Source organism: Schistocerca nitens, chromosome 1 (genome assembly GCF_023898315.1).
Source record: "Schistocerca nitens isolate TAMUIC-IGC-003100 chromosome 1, iqSchNite1.1, whole genome shotgun sequence".
NCBI classification, from domain to species: domain Eukaryota; kingdom Metazoa; phylum Arthropoda; class Insecta; order Orthoptera; family Acrididae; genus Schistocerca; species Schistocerca nitens.
In genome coordinates, this window is record NC_064614.1 from 1082984269 (window position 1) to 1083006458 (window position 22190).

At 38.9% G+C, this 22190-nt stretch overlaps 1 protein-coding gene across 2 annotated transcripts in view; it reads left to right on the top strand.

Annotated features, from left to right (window-relative positions):
• The window catches only part of LOC126198471 (AT-rich interactive domain-containing protein 4B-like), a 159032-nt gene that overhangs the window by 129085 nt on the left and 7757 nt on the right, over nt 1-22190 (top strand). For both annotated transcript variants that reach the window (XM_049934821.1, XM_049934831.1), the window contains 2 exons: nt 8623-9663; nt 18419-18798. In XM_049934821.1, coding sequence (XP_049790778.1) covers nt 8623-9663; nt 18419-18798 — 1421 coding nt within the window. The remainder of the gene's footprint in view (nt 1-8622; nt 9664-18418; nt 18799-22190) is intronic.

Consider the following 22190-nt stretch of genomic DNA (forward strand, 5'->3'; position numbering starts at 1 on the left):
GTCCCAGCCCGCTGTCACAAACACCTCAGCCATCACCCCAAACTGGTGCAAGGCGATAAGCCACGTTCTTGTCCCCACTCCCAAAAGAATGGCTCTGAGCACTATGCGACTTAACTTCTGAGGTCATCAGTCGCCTAGAACTTAGAACTAATTAAACCTAACTAACCTAAGGACATCACACACATCCATGCCCGAGGCAGGATTCGAACCTGCGACCGTAGCGGTCGCTCGGTTCCAGGCTGTAGCGCCCAGAACCGCACGGCCACTCCGGCCGGCCCCCACTGCCATCATGGTGATGGTACCAGCCTCATGGCGTAGCATGTAGCTAGTTCCACCAATCTCTGGTGGTGGGGAAATCAACTGTGACGTTCGACATGGCAAACCGCTGCCTGTATGAGATAATCAGACTGTTTCTGCATACACTGATGACCACTAATTTTTTTATCATGGTAAATTTTTTGAAATGACTGACAGAATAGCCATGTATTTTCCATTGTCTCTGGCAGCGTGTAATTTCATTATGAAACATTTTGAAGAACACACTTCAAATTAAAGTACCTTTACTTCATCTCCCTTATTTTGTTATGTCAACAACACTGTATGATCTGGTCACATGGGATTAAAGCTCTTCAACTGTAGATTGGTCATGTGAATATTATGCACACTAATATGAAGTACACCAATGAAATGGGGACAGAAGGAAAATGGCCTATATATAAAATTCTTGGGAATGTGGTGGTCAGTCAGTACACAAGGTTTTAGAATGGTACACAGAAAACTACATTAAATATCTCTGTTTCAACAAATGTACTGTTGCTAAACACAGTAATATAAAAAAGTGGATCATCATGTTTAATGAAACAAAACTATTTCCCCATGTGTCTAGCTACTGGGTTTCTGTTGCCAAAGAAGCCGTTGAGATCAAGATATACAGGTACTAACTTCACCAAAACAGTCACTAAGTTCTTTAGTGGTGTATGGAAATGGACACACAATGTTGGAACACTACAAAGAAACAAGCAGTGTTACCCACCCTCTAACCAAATCAGCATCACTGCTAATTTACCTCCATTGTAGACATCAACATAACCTCTTGTAGCATATGAAAGTTCTGTGACTTGATGATGTCTCCATGAGATAAATCAGCCAACTAAATATGAAAGTGCCCTGTGGCCTATTATTAGAAGAGAACTCCTGACTATGGTAATAGAGGAAATCATTGGAAAATTGAATTCACTAAAAAGTCTGACTTGGTGCAATACTTAGCTTTCCTATTTCTGTTCATTGTTTAATTTTTAAATTCTTTATTAGTTTTTGTGTGCTTGCAAAGTTTAGTTCTTAAATTCATTGTGTTTTTTTGTATTTGAGAGGTATGGTGTTGTGTTTTAATAATGGTAAAGTGTACATTCGTGCAGTCTGTAGCGCAGTTTGTTTGAATGGCCAATAACTGTTGACCATAGCTCAGTCAGCTGATGGTCTCTGTTGGTGAAGCTTCAGGTGTCCCTTGTTTCACTTACAGGCTCTGCTGTCAAAGCCCATTCCAGCATATACAATGTGGGGATCCACACTCACTGCAGGGTTAGTGGTTGATTGTTACACTGTCACTTCACTTGAGACAGGGTGTTAGTGTTGAGGCTGATTATCTGGTCTTGCCCATTTACTCTGTGAGTGGACAGGTGTCTGCTCGTTCAGCAGGGTCTGCGCAGGCATGCAGGGGGAGCAGTTAAATGATTATCGGGAGCTCCAGTGTTAGGCACATTGTGGAGCCCTTTGCGAAACATCGTCCAGGGCCAGAAAAAATTCCATTGTGCACTCGGTGTACCTGCCAGGGCTTCACCAGAGATGTGCAGGAGGCCCTGCCTGCAGCTGTCATGGGTGCAGGGTGCAATAGTCTGGAACTTCCTGCTCATGTCAGTACCAATGATGCCTGTTGCTTGATTACTGAGGACATCCTCAGTTCCTACAGGCAGATGGCTGAAGTGACGATGACATCTGGCTGACTCACGAGTGAAATCAGATCGTACATGAAGTAGACACGCTTTGACCATCAAAATTGTAACAGTAAATTGTTGAAGTGTTCAACGTAATGCCCTCCAGGAAAATTGTTGCACTCAAATTATTCTCAGAACAGAGAGCTGGCTGAAACCCGAAGTAAAAAGCTCCGTAATATTAAGTGAGGACAGGAACATGTATCAAAAAGACAGATTAGAAATATAGGAGGGGGAGTGTTCATTGATGTCAACAGTAATATGTCTATCAAGGTCAAATTTGAATATGACTGTGAAGTTATCTGAAGACAAGTATTAGGCCTAGGTAAATTCAAGTTAATTATCGGAGCTATTTAAGGAACAGTCATAAGTCACGCACGCAATATTCTTTATTAACTTAAGAATTGTGCAATCTATGACAGTTTCTAAAGTAGTAGCAATAGAAGGTTGCTATACCATCACATCAAGACAGAATGGAATAATTTTTAATTATGGGATGGTTTTACTGGCCACATGATTCCACCATAACAGAAGCTCAGTAATGTGGGAATACCCAAATCATACAGTATCTAGAGGCAATTTTAATCTACCAAGGATAAAATGGGAAGGCTATGTATTCACTGCAGGTGGTGTAGATACACAATCTCGTGAAGTAGTCTTGAATGTTTTCTGTAAATGCCTTTAACAATTTGCTAGATAACCCACACATTGGAAATAATTTAGATGTTATAGCTGTAAACAGGCCTGACCTTTTTGATAATGTCAGTATAGAGACCATGGTCCCATCACAGCAACGATGGTTACTAAAATTAATAAATCTGTCAAGAAGGCCAGGAGACTATTTACACAAGAAAAGGATGATACAGTTTTTTAGCAACCCACTTAGATAATGGAGAATGGACATAATTTAGTCCCAATGTGACAGACCTATAGGAATTATAGGCAAGGTTCAAATTGATTGTGAATCAGACTCTGGAAACATATGATCCAAGTAAAGGATTAAACAAAACGAAATTTGCACTCTGCAGCGGAGTGCGCTGAATTGAAACTTCCTGGCAGATTAAAATTGTGTGCTGGACCAAGACTCAACTCGGAACCTCCTGTCCTCACAACTTTACTTTGGCCAGCAAGGTAGGAGAACGAGGTACTGGGTGAAGTAAAGCTGTGAGGATGGGTTGTTAGGTGTGCTTAGGTAGCTAAGTCAATAGAGCAAATGCCCACATAAGGCAGAAGTCCCGAGTTCAAGTCTTGGCCCTGCACACAGTTTTGATATGCCAGGAAGTTTCAATTGGATTAACCCTCAGGCAGGTGCACTGTTTTTCATAAAGTGAGCAGGTACGCGGTATACTTTGTACACATGTAAAGAATGGCGGTCTTTGTTACTAAGGTAAACATGTATTAGCAAAATCACTATTTAACACTTTCGAGACGAGCGACGTAGCTCCTATGTCGGCCGATTATCAGCGATGTTAACGACTCCCAGCGCAGGACTTTCATATTCTGTAGGTTTAAAAGTACTTTCTGGTTATCCTAGTACCAAGAAAAAATTATAGATGGCAGCATATGTCACTGTTGGAGATGGTACAGGAGTATATTTTGAGTCATTTGCTTTGCCGCACTCACGCTCGACTTAACAACAGGCTCGCGGCAGTTCGAAACTTTAGATTGTTGTCGGCTGATAGCTTTGCGTTTTATTTTCGTCATGGCCTTGCGAGATGAAGAAATACAGTTTTTGTTGAACAATAGTGGTTCAGAATTAGATGAAGAAATTGCAGATTTTGACATTAGTGATGGTAAGCTATTTACTGTCCGAATTTTCCGTAATTCTGTGGTTTGATTCCTGGTCAGAAAAAAGATAATTTTTACGAATTTTCTTATAGATGAAAACGATACTTTGGACGGTGAACCGTCAGGAAGACGTGAAGATGAGGCTGTTGACATCGTTGTCACAACAAACACAACTGGTCATTGCAATTTGCCATATTCTTCTGGCCCGTGGACAGATGACGATACAATCACTCCCCAGCTTCCTATTTTTTCTGAATCCTGTGGGATTCAAGATGGGATTGACCAACATTCTTCAGTGTTTGATTGTTTCACGCGCTTTTTCGTTGAAGAACTGGTGAGACTAATCAAATGAGAGACAACTGCTACGCTAGAATGACAATAGAGACACTAAGTGCTACAGGAAAACTGAAGCCTCAGTCAGTGTGGCGTAAGTGGACAACAGTGAAACTCAGTGAACTGTATAAATTTTTTGGTATTATTTTGTATATGTGCCTAGTCAAGAAACCAAAACTGTCTGACTACTTGTCAACAAATCCCGTGTTGCAGTCCTCATTTGCGGCAAAGTGTCTGCCAAGAGAGATATTTTTGTCAATTCTACGAATGTTACATCTCGTAGATAAAGCAACATATATTCCTAAAAACCTGGTAGGTCACGATCCTATTCATAAGGTAAGACCTATATTCGACAGATGGGTGACCCAAAGTGGAAAGGCTTACAAGCCAGGTGAAAATATTACTATAGATGAAGGAATTTGCCCTTTTCGTGGTAGACTGAGTTTTAGTGTGTGGATGAAAAATAAGCCTAATAAATGTGGCGTAAAATTTTTTATGCTATGTGAAAGTAAAAGTGGTTATGTCCTGAACTGTGAAATTTATTCTTGGAAACAGTGTAATGCCGATAACAGCATTTTACACATTGTAGACAGATTGTGTCATTCGTTTCATAATAAAGGTCACACATTATACAAGGACCGCTTTTTAAACCAGCCCTGATTTACTGGATAATTTGTGTGTGTGTGTGTGTGTGTGTGTGTGTGTGTGTGTGTGTGTGTGTGTGTGGTGGGGGGGGGGGGGGGGTGAAGAACTAAGGCAGTTGGTACTGTGCAGAAAAATAGTAAAGGACTACCAAGGGATCTTGTTGGCCATAAATTGAAAAAAAAAAAAATGAAACCGTTTCGCAGATGAGATCACTTACTGTTTGTAAAATGGAAGGTCAACAGAGACATTTTTCTTTTGACAACAAAGCATAAAATGACAGCAACAAATTTCAGTGTAAAAACTAAATTTGGAATGGTGGAAAAAAATGAAGCCAGACTGTGTTTTGGACTACAACAGTAAAAAAATCTGGTGTGGATCATAGCGAACAGCTAATGGCGTACTATCCTTTTGAACGAAAACAAATAAAGTGGTGGATAAAAGTTTTCTTTCACATTTTCATGCTCATGACTGTAAATTCATACATTTTGTACAAAACATCGCGGAATACAAGCAAACATCTGGTTGAATACATTACAGAGTTAGCAGAGAACTTGGTTCACAAAGGTGGCCTCTTAGACTCGTGCACTTCTCAGAATAGTTCACCCATCAACAGACTAAGCGGAAGACATTTTCCAAAATTAATTCCACCCACAAAATTGTCTAAGTGGCCCCAGAGAAGGTGCAAAGTAAGCGCAGAAACAAGCCAGGCCAGATATGGTAAAGTTTCAAGGAAAGACACGCGATATTATTGTGAAACCTGTGACGTAGGGCTTTGTTTTCCAAAATGTTTCAAAATATTTCATACAAAAGCCAATGTAACTGTGTGATTATTAAATAAAATAAAAGTTCATATTTCAACAGTTATTCATTTAAAACTAACAACTTCAATCCTCTGTACCTTAGAGGTCGTGAAACCTAATATTCCCCCCCCCCCCCCCTTCCCGCTGGGAAAACAGCATACTCTCAAATTAATATACAACCCTTGTCACTGACGTAAATGTTTATTTCTTTGCAGTACTCTGAAGGGAATGGACATAGTTTTTAAATGCAAAAGAGCAATCTATTTTCTGTGGTATAGAATCTGCTGTAGAAAATTCAGAAAAACTGTGAAATCGCTCAGTACCAGCCGGTTGAGCGTCCACACTCGCGCTCAGTCCTCAAAGTGTTAATATTAGTTTAATTAAACAACAATAAAATAAACTTACATAATCTGAGCTAAAGCACTGTTAAAGTAAATAATAATGAAATAAACTTTCATTATATCATTCTGTTGCCGTGGACAGGCCACAGTAATGACCAGCTCGAAAAATTAAGCAGTGCAGTTGCATCAGATCCTAGCCATTGGCTTACTCGATTACTAATTACCTCATAGACAACTGCCTTATTGTGCAGTTGTGCTGCTATCTCGTAATCTAGGTCATTTGTAAATTTTTTCTTCCATTATTTTATATTTCTACTGCTCACTTGACAGCATGAAAACATAATTTATCACTGTGTTAATGGAAGCAATGATCAAGGAATAGGTATGGGCTTGTAATTGTGAAGCAACAGTGGAATGGTGCAAAACAAATTTTATTTATGGTTGGTGCACTTTATACATAGGTGCACCCACTCGAGAGTGAAGGACAGATAGGACCCTCTGTGGTGTAATAATAAAACTTGGAAAATGCTGAGGAAACAGATTGGTGTGGTTCAAAAGAGATCACGCAAATGTTGTCAGGCAAAAGTTAGTAGAAATTCATGCATCTGTAAAAAGATCCATTTGCGAAGCATACAACTACTTCCACCATTATATTGTAGCGAAAGATGTTGCCGAGAACACAAGAAAATTATGGTCATACATAAAATCACTAAGGGAAGGCTTCTACCCAGTCATTTGTCGAGCAGTCTGGGATGGATATAGAAGACAGCAGAAGGAAAACTGAAATTTCGCTTTTAAGAAATCATTCACACACAAGAATCATGCAATCCATCCTTTGAAACTTTGTACACACTGTCACATGTAGGACATAGAAATAAGCATCTGTGGTCTAGAGAAGTAACTGAAACAGCTGAAAACAAGTAAGTTACCAGGATCAGATGGAATACCAATTTGGTTTTACAGAGAATACTCTGTGACATTTTCCCCCTACTTGGATTTATTGTGAATCTTTCGCAAAGCGCAAAGTCCAAAGCAGCTGGAAAAAAGCACAGGTTATCCTCTATATTTAAAGAATGGACCTGCATAATTGCAGACCAATATCCGTAACATGGGTTTGCTGCAGAATTCTTGAACACATTCAGAGTTTGAGTATAATAAATTTGCTTGAGACAGAAAAGCTTCTGTCCACAAATCAGCACAGTTTTAGAAAGTACCGCTCGTGCAAAACTCGGCTTGCCCTTATCTCACGTGATACCCTATAAGCCATGGCTGAAGGGTAATAGGCAGATGCTATATTTCTAAATTACTGGAAAAGTGTTTGGCATAATGCACCACTGCAAACTGTTGATAGAAGTCCAAGTGTACAATTTAGGTTCCCAGATATGCAAGTTGCTTGAAGACTTTTTACGTAATAGAACCCAGTACCTTGCCCTTGGTGGCGAATGTTCATCAGAGATGAGGCTGTTATCAGGAATGCCCCAGGGAAGTGTAATAGGACCACTCTTGTTCTGTATATACATATATTATCTGATGGACAGGTTGAGCAGCAATTTATGTTCATCTGTTGACGATGCTGCGGTGTATGGGAAGGTGTCGTCGTCGTGTGGCATGTGTATACAAGCTGACTTAACGCGAGTGCTGGGAACCGTGTCACTTCAACTGGCTGTAAATAAATATAAGTAATAAATACAGCTGCAGGTATTACTGCTGCACACTTTTGTATTGTCTCTCATTGTTGTTCATTTAGCATTTCCAAGATGCTCTTGTACTGAATAAACAAACCTCTGACAAAACATGCAGCCTGTTTAAATTATCATGTTTGACTCTTCTCTTTATCTTCAATCCTACCTAATATAGGTCACACTCTAAGGAACAATAATAAAATCAGTAAAACAAGGATTTTGTATGTTTCAATCGTTGTCGTTGAATCAGTTTCCTTCTGGTCCTCCCCATGTATACCAGTCTTGTATCACTATTCTTACATTTAGATTTTGAATGGGTCTTGTTCATTAAAACACTCTACTTACTCCTGTCCATTTAAATACATTACATTACACATGTTGCTGTTTAAAGGGCCAGCCGGCAGTCCGAGCACCTAGTGTAAAGCTTGTGTAAATCTTCCTGCATTTGTTAATGGAATTATTAATAATTAGTTGTTTGGCAGAAGCTGCTTGTTTAGAGGATTGTTCTGTGCTATGAAAAATTTGTGAACATAACGTTCTGTACAACAGCATCAACTATTTTCACATTTCTCAGTTTTGAGTATGATGTGTTAACTTCTATTTGCTAGGAACTGTTCAATTCACTCAAAGCTGGCCCAGTATTCCATTAACTCATATTGTATTCAGTAGCTAATAGTCTGGAACTGTATCAGATACTGTGTGAAAGTCAAAAAAACACGTCAACAACTTAGTTACTGCTATGTATTCCAGTCAAGATCTTGTGGATAGACAGAGGAAGCTGACTTTCACATGAACACAGTTTGTTGAAGCCATTTTGATTCCTGCAGAAGGGGTCGTGTCATCCCCAGGAAGGTCTTTGTACATGAAAAGCTCAAACTGTGTCTATTTTGATGGATATATTGTGTTCGTAATGTGTATCCCATTGTACTAGGTTGTTTTTTCTTGTATTGGTAAATATAGTGTTTGTGATGCATAATTTTTAGATTTCAAACGTAAGTGTTGAATGACTTCTTCCTGTAATTTTTTTCTTTCTGTTTGGAAACAGATTGAAGTTGGTGAAGCAGATCTTCTGGACACTGCAGTAATGCCAGAGAGCCCAAAAAGGCGTCGACTTGACACAGATCTTGCTGAGTGTGAAGACTGCAGTGAAGTTCCTTCCTTTGACCACTGCAGTAATAAAGCTGCTTATGCTGAACAGCAAGCTTTGGTGAAATCAGATGATACCAAGATATTGCAGGATGATATCATATTGTTATCACAAAAGGAGGGAGAGCTGGAAGATGAAGATGAACTAGTGCAACAGCAAGTGCAGGAGGAAGAGGAGGAGGATGAGGAGGAGGAACAAGAGCAACAGCAGCAGCACTCTCAAGAAGAGGAGGAAGAAGATGAAGAAGAAGAAGAAGAGGAAGAAGAAGAAAATGAACAGGAGCAGCAACAACAACAACAACAACAACAACAACAGGAACGAGAGGAGGAGAACAGTGAAGTAAGCAAGGAGGAAGGAAATGACGAGCAGGTTGACCAGCAAGACCAGCAGAAGCAATTGCATTCGCCACAGAAACAGCAAGATAATAAACACGAACAAAAATGTGGGTGGGAAGAAAATGAAAGGAAAGATGAGGATGGAGAGGAGGCAGAAAGAGAGGTTGAAGAGGAAGAAATAATGGAGGAGGAGGAAGAAGAAGAAGAGGAGGAAGAGGAAGAAGATGGCGATGATGAGGATGATTGTGATGAAAATGAAAAGAGTGATCAACAGAAACACCAAAAGCAACAGTTACATCACCAGAATGATGAAACAGGAGACGAAGAGTTACGAAAAAATAGGACCAGAGAACAAGACGTGGTAGTTTGTGGTGAAAGTAATAGTGATTCCAGAGATGTTATTCTTTTAAAAGCAAGGACAGAAGAAGTGTTAGATACAAGTTTTTCGTCACCTGTGGCTATGTCGGACAATGCTGTGACTACTCCAGTGTCAGAAGCTTCAGACCTGGTGCACAAACAAGATAAACAGATGGCTCCCAGTATTGTCACAGATCCTGCTACATGTTTACTCCCAGAAAATGCTGCGCCATTAGTTGCAGAGGAGGTCAGTCACTTTCTACTCTTTCTTTCTGTTATTCCAGTAGAAGAATATATTTTGTGTGTTGGTACATGGCTGCTGAACTTTGCTAACTGTATAAATTTGATGAACCTTCATCAACACTTACAAATAAGTGCAAGACATAAGTGGAGACCCTTTTATGCCCCCAACAACCTGTGCTCAGACACACTGATTGCACATCATTCAAGCTGTTGCCAATTGTTTCAGATTTAATGTCAACTATCCTAAATGGAGTGTGATACTTTTAATTCAAACAAAAATGAAATTTTAAGTGAAGACAACAAAAATTCTTCTGTAAGAAATTGTTCCCCACTCCCTCTAACCTCATCTGCAACCTCGCAATCATCTCTCCCTATTTCAGGAATTCTCCCTTGCTGTGTTGAGAAGTAAATTAGTGTTGGTGAAGAAAATTTCAGAGCTTTGTTCCATGTTGGTGATTCTGAAAATGTTTGACCTAACACATGATGTTACTGATAAGTGATGGTATTCTGTCGCTCTATCACTCGCGTGGCCAATTATGTCCTCACCTCAGCATTAGGTTTACCAATACTCTCGTTGCTATGCCCACTAGTAAAACCCTCTCTGAGTGCAAAACACTTATTTTAAATTTATTTCATTCCTTGCTGAATGATGCTAATGTCACACAACTCTCGCTCAGAAAATTCAAAGTAAAATAGTTGTGAATATCAAAGCAGCAACAGTCAAATAATTATATCCTTGTGGAGGATAATGTACTTTATCTTCGAACTTGTATCGACTATGAAAAGAATGTGCCGATCTTACTGTCTGTCAGATCTTACTGGCTGTCTCTAGTGACAGCTCTTCGGTTATATGGATCAGGTTTGACTCCTCTACTAGCTGTCATAGGCCTTTCACAATTTTGTCCATCACTTTCTCTCTGGGTGTACCTGGCATACTGCTCCACCACCATAATGTATATGGTAAAGTTACACTAATGATATATGTACCTGTTAAACTACACATTTAAACTTGCCAAGTTTTAGAATTTCCAAAATGTAAATGTGTGCACACCGGGTTTCTTGTGTATTTTTTACAGTATATCCAATATTCATGTAGCTTATAGATTTTTTCAATCTATTAACTGAGCCCATTTATGTTCTGCACATGGCGCAAAAAACTAAACTGTACCTCCATGAATACCCCCCAGTGAAAGCAAATTAATGTCAGCAACCTCTTCATCAAGCAGTTTACATCATACTTTAGAACAACTCGCAGTCCAAAGATTATTAAGCTGTGAATGAGGGTGACATGTAAGTTTTGTGTAGTTATAAATTTTTAATTCTAGCATGTAAAACTTGTTGTTCATTCTAGCTTTGTTCCACTGCTACAGAAGGTGGAAGACTGACTTAAGTTAAGGCTCAGTAAGATATCAAAACGAACCTCATTTCAAAAATTAATTTTTAAATTGAAAATCTCATGTAAAGACATAAAATCTGTGAAGTAGTGCTGCTAAAGATGGACACACACACACACACACACACACACACACACACACACACACAGTTCCTGAGGCTAAAGAAAGCTAGAATACTGCTCAATTTTTATGTATTGACCGACAATATTTCTTCTTTCAACACCAATTTATTTAAGCTTCTTTGTGCACTGAGTTACTTATTCTGAGAGAGAGAGATATTATAGTCGTATCACCACTTTTAGGATACAGATATCTTCCACAACAAGATTACATTTTGACATGCAAAATGACTGAGAATGTAAGATAGAATGACAGTTTTACTACTTCATTTGTTCTCCTTCTACAATGACACTACTTTTTATTGTGAGTGCCATTCTTTCATGGCTGGAACATACCTCCAAAGCACATTGTCTAAAAACAAGCAGCAAGTGGACATCATTCTGTCTTGGAGATGGGCTGTGCCCAAGTACCTTGCATTATTTGGCACTCAGTTAAAAGATATTGTGAGGTTACTTTCTTTAAATAACGAATAACTATATTTAATTTTTTATGCTTTTGTTGCTGTATAGTTTTAATTCATTTTTAAATAAACTCTTGCTTTAAAAAGTGATTGTATTGTGTTCTCCTACTTGTCGATCTTATTCACCTTGAAGTAATTCGCATGCTATCCCGTACTTCGATGCATCAGTTGCAGACTTGAATGGTTAATGCATTACTGGGTGTTTCAGTATGGGTGCTTCTATCAAAGCTTGCTTGGTATTCTGAAACACTTCTGATGTCCTCTCATCCCATATCCACATTGATCTTGGTTTTAAAAGGGATAATCATCATGGATCATTCATGGGTTGACACCTGGTGAAACATCTGTAATTATTGTAATAAAAAATCATACAATTCCTGTGTTTGTTCAATTGTTAGAACATTTGACTCCCAAGATTTTACCTGTATTTGTTTTCAGAGTTCCTCGTAGTTCTCCAGGTTACAATTAGTATTCATTACTTTAGCTGTTGCTAGTAAATGAACCTTATCTGCTGATAAATTTGGCTTAATTGTTTGTTTATTACTCTCTACTCTATACACGGAATCTCCCCATGTCCAGTACAGCTCATTAGTTTCGATACTTAACAATATTTTAAGTAACCAGTCTACCCGTAGTAGTATGTTCAGATTTATATTAGGAACCACTAATTTAAAATTATTAGTTGATATCAATGAATTCATTTCTTCCTTTATTAATTTTTCTTTACTTCCGGTAATCCCCACTGTATATATACCAGTTAAGAGTAGTATTGACCTCGCATTCCTGTGTCACAATTTTGCTAGGAAATCTTGGTGTATCAATAAAACTTCACCTGCAATATCTGTATAAATAGTTACATTATTATCAAATGCATTCTCGACTATCATTGGTTTAATATGGTCTTCACATTTTATTTTTACCTTCTTCCAACAACCACGTGTGCTTCGGTATGATGTGGGTGGAAGCAATTAGCCTCACCGTGTACGGGCCTATGGCTGCATCCTGGATCCTAGACCTTACATCAGGATGTTTCTCGTTTCCTGACATTGGAATAGGGTGAGATCCATTTGAAGACACCTGATCCAGAAAAAGACATGTTAGAGGATTTATGGTTGTCTAAATTATTTGTGGTATTGTTTGATTTGCCATATCTCGTGTTGTTTCTCTGATTGTTGGTCCTTTTATTTGCATGACAGAAGTTACATTCTTCTTTTGTTTTGAATTTTTGATGGGTAACAGTTATCTTCACTGCTTTCGCTGGGATTTTTTGACTGTGTGTAATTCCCCCATTCTTTATTAAATGTATCCTGGCCTTATATAAAGGTTAGATCATTGATAGTGGTCCTGATATCATATTTCTTTCCTCACATAGTAAGGTAGTCTCCTAATAAAAATTTTTACCAATTGTGTCCCCTAATGGCTTATCTAAATATTTAGATCTAGTTAAATGCCCTCAGAATATTTCTTATAACTACAGCATGTTCTGTTATATTATTTGGGATCAAGCAATTCTAGTATCCTGTGTACCAGGTGATCAATACTTTCTTTTGATTTTTTTTTCTGGAAATTGTCTTTTGAATGAGTGGTTCCCTTATTCCGCCATGTCACCTACTGAGTAATTAAGTTCAAAATATATTTTCTTGGAATCTTTCCACCTCTTTGGTAAAGATGTGGAGAACACACTTACAAAGTAGATTGGATGTATGTCACCATCTGGTTTAAATGCAGGAAACTGTTTGGACAAATTTGTCCTATTTGTTAGTTGAAATCTCCTGATAATCTGTTACTATCTTTAACTAGCCTTTTGTTCAGTTCTCAATTTTTTTCTCTAGTTCCTGCTCTTTAATTTTTTATCAAATCTCCTTTAGAATTAGGTTTACTGACAGTTGAGTCAATTTGCTCTTGTATCTTCTGCTCGACTATGTCATTTATTCAGTTCTCCAACCTAGTAAAAGTAGTTTGGGAACCAATAGTTACATTAGCATCCCTAGTCTGCTGTAATACATTCAGCCTTGCCTGGGTATCTGAGATTTGCTCACTAATACTGTTAAACTCCTGCTCCGTAAATTATTTCTTTGTTTCAATTCATTAATATAAAAAATTGCTCATTAACCTTATTTCATACTAGATCACATTGTTCACTTCTGTATGTAATTACCTTTGCAAAGTATTGCAATTACAAAATCTTAGTATCACTATTACCTGCCTTACTGCTTCCTTTGAAAGGGCTTGACCGCTTTCCTTCTCCGTCCTTCCCTAATCTGAGTTTGTGCTCTGCCACTGACGACCGCATTGTCGAGGGGATATTAAACACTGATTTCCAATAAGAACTAGCTTAGTCTCACAGCATTACCAAAACACTAGCTTGTACTATTAAGATCACACAGCCACACTCAATAGAAAAATAAATCATTTATCACAGGTACAGCTCACCCAAGTTGTGTAGGCGCATATGTTGTTGTGGTGAACTGCTGGCGTGAAGGTAATGGGGAACTACAGTTTTAACATTAAATCAGGAAAGTCATTCAGAGGTGAAGGCCAGATTAAAATGAAGACTGAAAAACCCATAGTCTTAACAGATTCAGTATCATGACTTCTCCATTTCCAGGCACGTGCTTTACCACTAGATCACCAGGCCCAGCATGTACATACATAGTTCATCTATAAGTTTTGATGAGTGAGTTTGCGAGTGTCAGAATGACATATGATTGTATCTTTTGATTATGGACCATAGATTCTAGTATTTCACAGAAAGTTCATCTTGGTACATGTACCCATTCCTGGTGAAAAAGGGGTCTTTAACAGCCAGACAAGAAATGGCAAGAAATATTTTTTGTATGATACAATTACAAATTAACAAATTTGGGATTTTTTCCCTTTACTTGTACTATGAAACCTTGATTTTTGCCTAATTTTATGGTTGTAATTCAACCGGAATAACCCTGTGAGTTTCGGTGGGTGAGTTTGCGAGTATCAAAATATGACATAAATAGTCATATCTTTTGATGTCATTGCCTTAGGGGCTTAAATTTTTTACACTGCCAAGGGACCATAAACATTAGTATCTGACATAAATTTCAAACAATGAAAATCAGGATGGAATGTAACAATATTATAAAAATGACAGTTTCTATTCACAATATAGCAGATGTGAGAGTTGCAGATAGGCACAACAAAAAGACTGTTACAGAGTAAGCTTTCGGCCAACAAGGGCTTTGTAAGAAATAGATATCACACCTATCCACGCCCCCCCCCCCCCTTCACACACACAATGACCACAGTTTTTGCAGCTAAAGCCATATTGTGTGACTGCCATAAATTTCAACTTTATACCTATACCCATTTCTTAGAGAAAGGGTTCTTGACAGTAGGATGGACAGACAGACGGACAACAAAGCAATCCTCTAAGATTCCATTTCTACTTATTGAGATATAGAACCCAAAAAGTTACCAGTTTTCAGTTACTGTTATTGCACATAATCAGGTGAAACTTGATTTTCAAAGAGAACGTTTGTAAGAACACATTTGCAAGATAGAGATTGCAACTATGCACAAATGCCATGACATGTCAGTATAGTCATAAGATATGTTCTGGCACTGCATCAACTATGGGCCATTGAATGTTCTAGAAGATACATCCTGCATAAGCCTATGGCCACAGAGGACTCAGCTATGGGACCTAGCATTTTAGAAGAAAGAAACATGTATCATTGTTTGCTGTTGTGCGGAAAAACATTGCAGGTTTATATTAGGAAGTAGATGTTTTTGAACTATTGTTCCATAAGATACTGGTAGAAGTTGGGCATAGACTATGTCATTCATGACTGCCAACCTTGACAAACAATAGTGTGGTATCTGTTACCAGATGCTTTGTGCACTCCATTTTGCTGTGGGTTATGCATAGCTTGTTGTTTTCTTTCCTAATTTGTAGTATGACTCTCACAACACCAGAAGGTATTGGCGAACTGTATGACCATGTATCAGTTCTGCTTTCGCACAAGCAAGGAACATGGGTGTAGGCCCATTGCTTGGAAGAGCAATTCTGGGTTTGTTCCTCTGCATCGCTCCTCTCCCCTCTAATGGTCAAAATTCTCATTTGTTTATGCTCATGTCTAACAGCCACATTATAGTGGCCACATGTAGAGCAATTGGAAGGCAAAAACAATCAATATATTTTGACCAGGCCATGGAGTCAAGGTTGCGTCTCAAAAGGAACAGTCAGTTGACGAAAGTATAAAACGAGCCAGAAGAAGAAGAAAAGCAAAGACCGTTTTGGCAAAACTGTTGAAGTTTGTGCATAAAAAGAGGGATGCGAAGTTTGTGAAAAACAGTTGCTTTTTTTTCTCAAAATAGATGCTAATACTGACAAAAATAGATGCTACATTTTCAGGCCCCTACCTTGGGCTATCCTCAGGTTTTGTACTTTTTGCACATTTAGCATTAATGTGTCACTTTTGTAAGTTAGTACTGGCACTTCATGCTGGTTATAAATGTACTGGAAGTTTACTTCCAGGTGTGGTATTAAGTTTTCGTAGGTACTCAGTTTCCAGATGTCTACATCTACATCTACATCCATACTCCGCAAGCCACCTGACAGTGTGTGGCGGAGGGTACCTTGAGTACCTCTATCGCTTCTCCCTTCTATTCCAGTCTCATATTGTTCATGTAAAAAAGGATTGTCGGTATGCTTCTGTGTGGGCTCTAATCTCTCTGATTTTATCCTCATGGTCTCTTTGCGAGATATACGTAGGAGGGAGCAATATACTGCTTGACTCTTCGGTGAAGGTATGTTCTCGAAACTGTAACAAAAGCCCGTACCAAGCTGCTGAGCGTCTCTGCTGCAGAGTCTTCCACTGGAGTGTATCTATCATCTCTGTAACGCTTTCGCGATTACTAAATGATCCTGTAATGAAGCGCGCTGCTCTCCGTTGGATCTTCTCTATCTCTTCTATCAACCCTATCTGGTACGGATCCGACACTGCTGAGCAGTATTCAAGCAGTGTGTGAACAAGCATACTGTAACCTACTTCCTTTGTTTTCAGATTGCATTTCCTTAGGATTCATCCAATGAATCTGTCTGGCATCTGCTTTACCAACGATCACCTTTATATGATCATTCCATTTTAAATCACTCCTAATGCGTACTCCCAGATAATTTATGGAATTAACTGCTTCCATTTGCTGACCTGCTATTTTGTAGCTAAATGATGAGGGATCTATCTTTCTATATAGTCGCAGCACATTACACTTGTCTACATTGAGATTCAATTGCCATTCCCTGCACCCTGCGTCAATTCGCTGCAGATCCTCCTGCATTTCAGTACAATTTTCCATTGTTACAACCTCTCGATACACCACAGCATCATCTGCAAAAAGCCTCAGTGAACTTCCGATGTCATCCACAAGGTCATTTATGTATATTGCGAATAGCAACGGTCCTATGACACTCCCCTGCGGCACACCTGAAATCACTCTTACTTCGGAAGACTTCTCTAATTGAGAATGACATGCTGCATTCTGTCATCTAGGAACTCTTCAATCCAATCACACAATTGGTCTGGTAGTCCATATGCTCTTACTTTGTTCATTAAACGACTGTGGGGAACTGTATCGAACGCCTTGTGAAGTCAAGAAGCACGGCATCTATCTGTGAACCCGTGTCTATGGCCTTCTGAGTCTCGTGGACGAATAGCGCGAGCTGGGTTTCACACGGCCGTCTTTTTCGAAACCCATGCTGATTCCTACAGAGTAGATTTCTAGTCTCCAGAAAAGTCATTATACTCGAACATAATACATGTTCCAAAATTCTACAACTGATCGACGTTAGAGATATAGGTCTATAGTTGTGCACATCTGTTCGACGTCCCTTCTTGAAAAGTGGGGATGACCTGTGCCCTTTTCCAATCCTTTGGAACGCTACTCTCTCCTAGAGACCTACGGTACACCGCTGCAAGAAGGGGGGCAAGTTCCTTCGCGTACTCTGTGTAAAATCGAACTGGTATCCCATCAGGTCCAGCGGCCTTTCCTCTTTTGAGCGATTTTAATTGTTTCTCTATCCCTCTGTCGTCTATTTCGATATCTACCATTCTGTCATCTGTGCGACAATCTAGAGAAGGAACTACAGTGCACTCTTCCTCTGTGAAACAGCTTTGGAAAAAGACATTTAGTATTTCGGCCTTTAGTATGTCATCCTCTGTTTCAGTACCATTTTGGTCACAGTGTGTCTGGACATTTTGTTTTGATCCACCTACCGCTTTGACATAAGACCAAAATTTCTTAGGATTTTCTGCCCTAAGTAACCTACACAATTTGTCAGCTGTTATTGTCTGACTTGCCGTTCACATACTGATTGTACATTATTTTGGTCTTACTGTAATAACCCTTCAGGCCTTCTGTCATGTGTGTACGGTGCTCATAAATGAAAATAGTATGCTGTCAGAGTAATAGAGAAAAATCATCAGGTTAATGATGAATAAGTCAGATGCATACTACTTGCTGATTTATTCTATAACTGTCAACTGATTCGTCCGAGAAATAAGTTTTGAATGTAGCTATCCTATTTCATTATAACATCAGTAGAAATCTTCACCTTGAGGCACAAACTACTATTGTAGTGTTCTGTACCACCAGCAAAAGAGAATCGGTTAAAGTTCTCCATACAGTGTAACGGGTCTGTTCTTCTGCTGTACAATAAACAGGCTCATGTCACTTCACGTGTTAATGTAGTAGAGTAGCATTTTGCAGTCATTGATTGACTTACACAAATCTATGAAATTTTCCTCCAGGTAGAGGCACTGGAAGAGGCCGCAGAAGATTGTGAGGTTGAAGGTGACTGTCAGGTCCTGGGCTCTTTGTTGTGTCAGGAAACTATACCAGGATCTCCTGCAGCTGTTCAGCCAACACAAGATGAGGAGACGGACTCCCAGATAGCTGCAGTGGATGAGATGCCATTTGCCAGTGTTCCTGGCTCCAGTCCTGGGCCAGCACGCACCAGCAGCCCGTCGAGGTGTCATTCGCGACCGTCACCGCCCCCATCAGCTGAAGTATCTCTGCCGGTTCACCCAGCACCAGTTGCCGGTGTCTCTGGAAATAAGAGGGATGCTGCTCCTGTCATGGATAATACACCTCCAACCACACCTGACAGCAGTCTATCCACAATATCTGAGTAAGTTTTGAAAATAAATTGTTAAAGATTTGATTTAATGAGGTGAAAAGTGCTGGTGTTTTATTTTGTTGTACAACACACACCTCATTCCAGGTTTACACTAAAAGCTACTCTGTAGAATATGGCTATTTAATTTCAGTATCCAAGCAGAATTTAATTTCATCTCAAGTGTTTTCCTCTCCAAAAGTAAATGTTTATTGTGATTGTGTTGATGACACATGTGATGAAGTATCTGTATTCCTTTCTCCATTCATGGGTGTTACTGTAAATTGCCGGAAGTATCTCTTTACCTCACTTTCTAATAATTTATTCTCATGGTCTATTTAAATTATTTTTCTCACTATGAATGTTTGAGGCTTAGCAAAGCATTTAAGTATTTGGTAAATTTCTTCTTTTTCATCAGTGTTGTTAAAGAAATGTCTAGCTCAATGCCTCAGTCAAAAATAGATAAAATTGCAAAACTTAATTTTATACAACAATAATTTATAAATCTTAATTTTATACAACAATAATTTATAAATCTTAATTTTATACAACAATAATTTATAAATCTTAATTTTATACAACAATAATTTATAAATCTTAATGTTCAGTGACTGTACTGAACATCCATTCCTGGCTAATCAACACTGAAGTGAGAAGTTCATTAGACAACATAAGACGCACATTTCTTAATATGCTTTCTCAGCTTAATCTTCATTGTCCACAGCACTTTTGTTTAGCAGGCTTCTGTTTCGTTATTGCCACATAAAATGAATTTGTTCTAAAACCTAATTTGCTACAATTGCCACCTCTTCATCAGATATAAATTTCTTTCTTCAGCTTACTTTGTGAGGGTAGGAAACAGGAAAGCCAAAATTTTCAGAAAAGTGTTGGTATTTTTTGAAACCCCTCCAGTGTCCTTCTGTCAGCACATCTGCTGATGTGAGAGTTGCCTTATTCTTGTGTAATTACAAACTTCTTTTTGTGCCGATCTGTTGTACAATAAGAGCTTGTCATTAATTTATCCTTTTCCAAATAATTCTGATTATACCCTTCGTATCCTTTGGATCTCTCTCTCTCTCTCTCTCTCTCTCTCTCTCTCTCTCTCTCCCCCCCCCCCCCCCTCTCTCTCTCTCTCCCTCTCTCCCCCCCCTCCCTCCCCCCCTCCCCCAATAAATACTTCCACAGATCGAATTATTCTCCCTTTTTACGTATTTTCACCTTTAACCAGACCCCCAGTTTTGACTGGAGTTTAGTCTCCGGAGTGAACTGGCATGTTAAATACGTTCACACAATAATACAAAACAACCATTTTACTAATTGATACAGCACATTACTTTAAATAGATGCAGAGAGTTTAAAGCTCCTGATTTGGGTTCTAGATGGTCGTCCTTGTCATCTTACTTGACTATTGCTATGGTAATTACATTTATTGGTTTTCATGTATTAATTTATTCTGTGACAGGAGTCACTAAGGTTAAACAGTTCGTTGCCCTTTGAACCTATTATTGTTGTCTACTCACCAGGCAGCTGGAGGAGAAATGTATATGAATGTTAAAGAAATATTCAAGCTTTTGGAGCCAATGGCTGCTTCTTCTGATAGAAGGGTTGAAGGGGAAGGAAGACGGACGAAGGAAATTGGTCTGGCAAATTATAGGAGATGGAGAGTATTTGGAGAAATTGCTGAGGCCTGAGTGCCAAAGCACTCAGCCTCAAATTACATTTTCCTCACTGCCACGCCACACTGTCTGAGTGTGAGGAGCGGGAAGAGAGGAAAACATGCTGCATTTAAATGGCAGTATAGTTGTACTGCTTAAAACTCGGTTTTATATTTCATATTTCTCAACAACATAGATCACAAACGGAAAAAGTTTCCAGTATTAATTATTTATTTTCGGTGTGCAGAAGAAATAATGTAATTCTTATCTGGTACAAACTATTGGCATACGGACAATTTCACAGAGTTTTGCACTCAAGTTGCCACATAATCATGACTTATTTAGTTTCATAATCGAAAAACGGTTTTTCACACAAATATATTGATCGAAATAATGTAACCCTTTCGCAGCCTCATTATGGAGACACTATCTGAGGAAAGCAATGTAGACAGGCTGACAGTTTTAATGTAAAAAGATTTGTAATTAAAACTGGAAATACCTTGCAGGTCAGTCAGTTACATCTGCACATGCTCAGGAGTGCTTTCAACTGAAACAGCAAATGGTTTTGAAAACAGGTGTAAAACTGACAGTATCCCCCAAAACTTTGTAAAACTATTGTTGTAATTTTTTCAAGGCCACAGTGAATTCTTCAAAGCTCGCACTTTCTTCAATGCCAGTGAGTTAAGGGAACTGGATTGTCGTTGTCAGAATGTGTACCTTCTACAATGTGTGTGGTCTTTGTTTTTCTTTTTAACGCATCGCTATCACATCAGGAAGAAGTGAACCATGCAATGTCTTACTGTGGGCAGTGTACAGTCAAGTCAGCTTAATATGCGTAGTCTGCAGCCCATTCCATATGTTCTAATTTTTGTTCATGCATGCCTTTTTCCTTCTTAAATTCAACAATAGCGAGATTTAAATCTGAAAATCATTCCAGACCTACCCCTTGACTTAACAAAAGCACTTTGCAGTAGTATATGAAGTCCCCATACTCTGTTCATTTCCATTGAAAACCTTTGCAACTGAAAATGGCATAGTGTGTATGACTTCGGAAGTTTTACTATTCATACCACTAATTTCTTCCAAGTGCCCCATGCCTGCAAATTTAGCACAAAGTGCTTCTTGGTGTACAGAACAATCAGTCCCGTGTGTTGATCGTTTTGCTCTTTCATTGTCATAAAAAATTTAAATTATTTCTACGTGGTATTATAATGTCGTTTTCTAGCAAATAAACAGTACACATCCCTTATGCAAATAGAGAATTCTCATCCCTCTTTTCTGTCATTCCCGTTCATTTTAAAGGTCTGTGACAGTAGATCACTAGACTGCCTCTTTCTGTGAACATCCTTCCCACCATGAACAAATTGTGAAGGGTAAACAGCACTGTCATCACAGTTCTGCCAAACTTGGAGCGTTATGCTGACTGCAGAATACCACAGTGCAATGCTAAATGAAATGTCACACTGTTCCCGGATACTTCCGAAAAGTACCGAGCAAAGCCAAGTGACAGGCTGGGCCTTGGCCTGCATGCAGTCTGCACACACTGCATGCATGAAGTTTGGCACACCATGGCCAGCCCTGATCTAAACCAAACAAGGAGCTGAAGGCTTATGGATCCCAGGAAAGACCACTTCAAGTGACCCATAAGAGATGTTTGTTTGTCTGCCTCTCAAAAGTAAAGTAGTTGCCTGTAAGTATAAAGTTGATTAAGGTGAACAGGAAGGAAATCTTAGATTTGGAATCAGGTGGGCA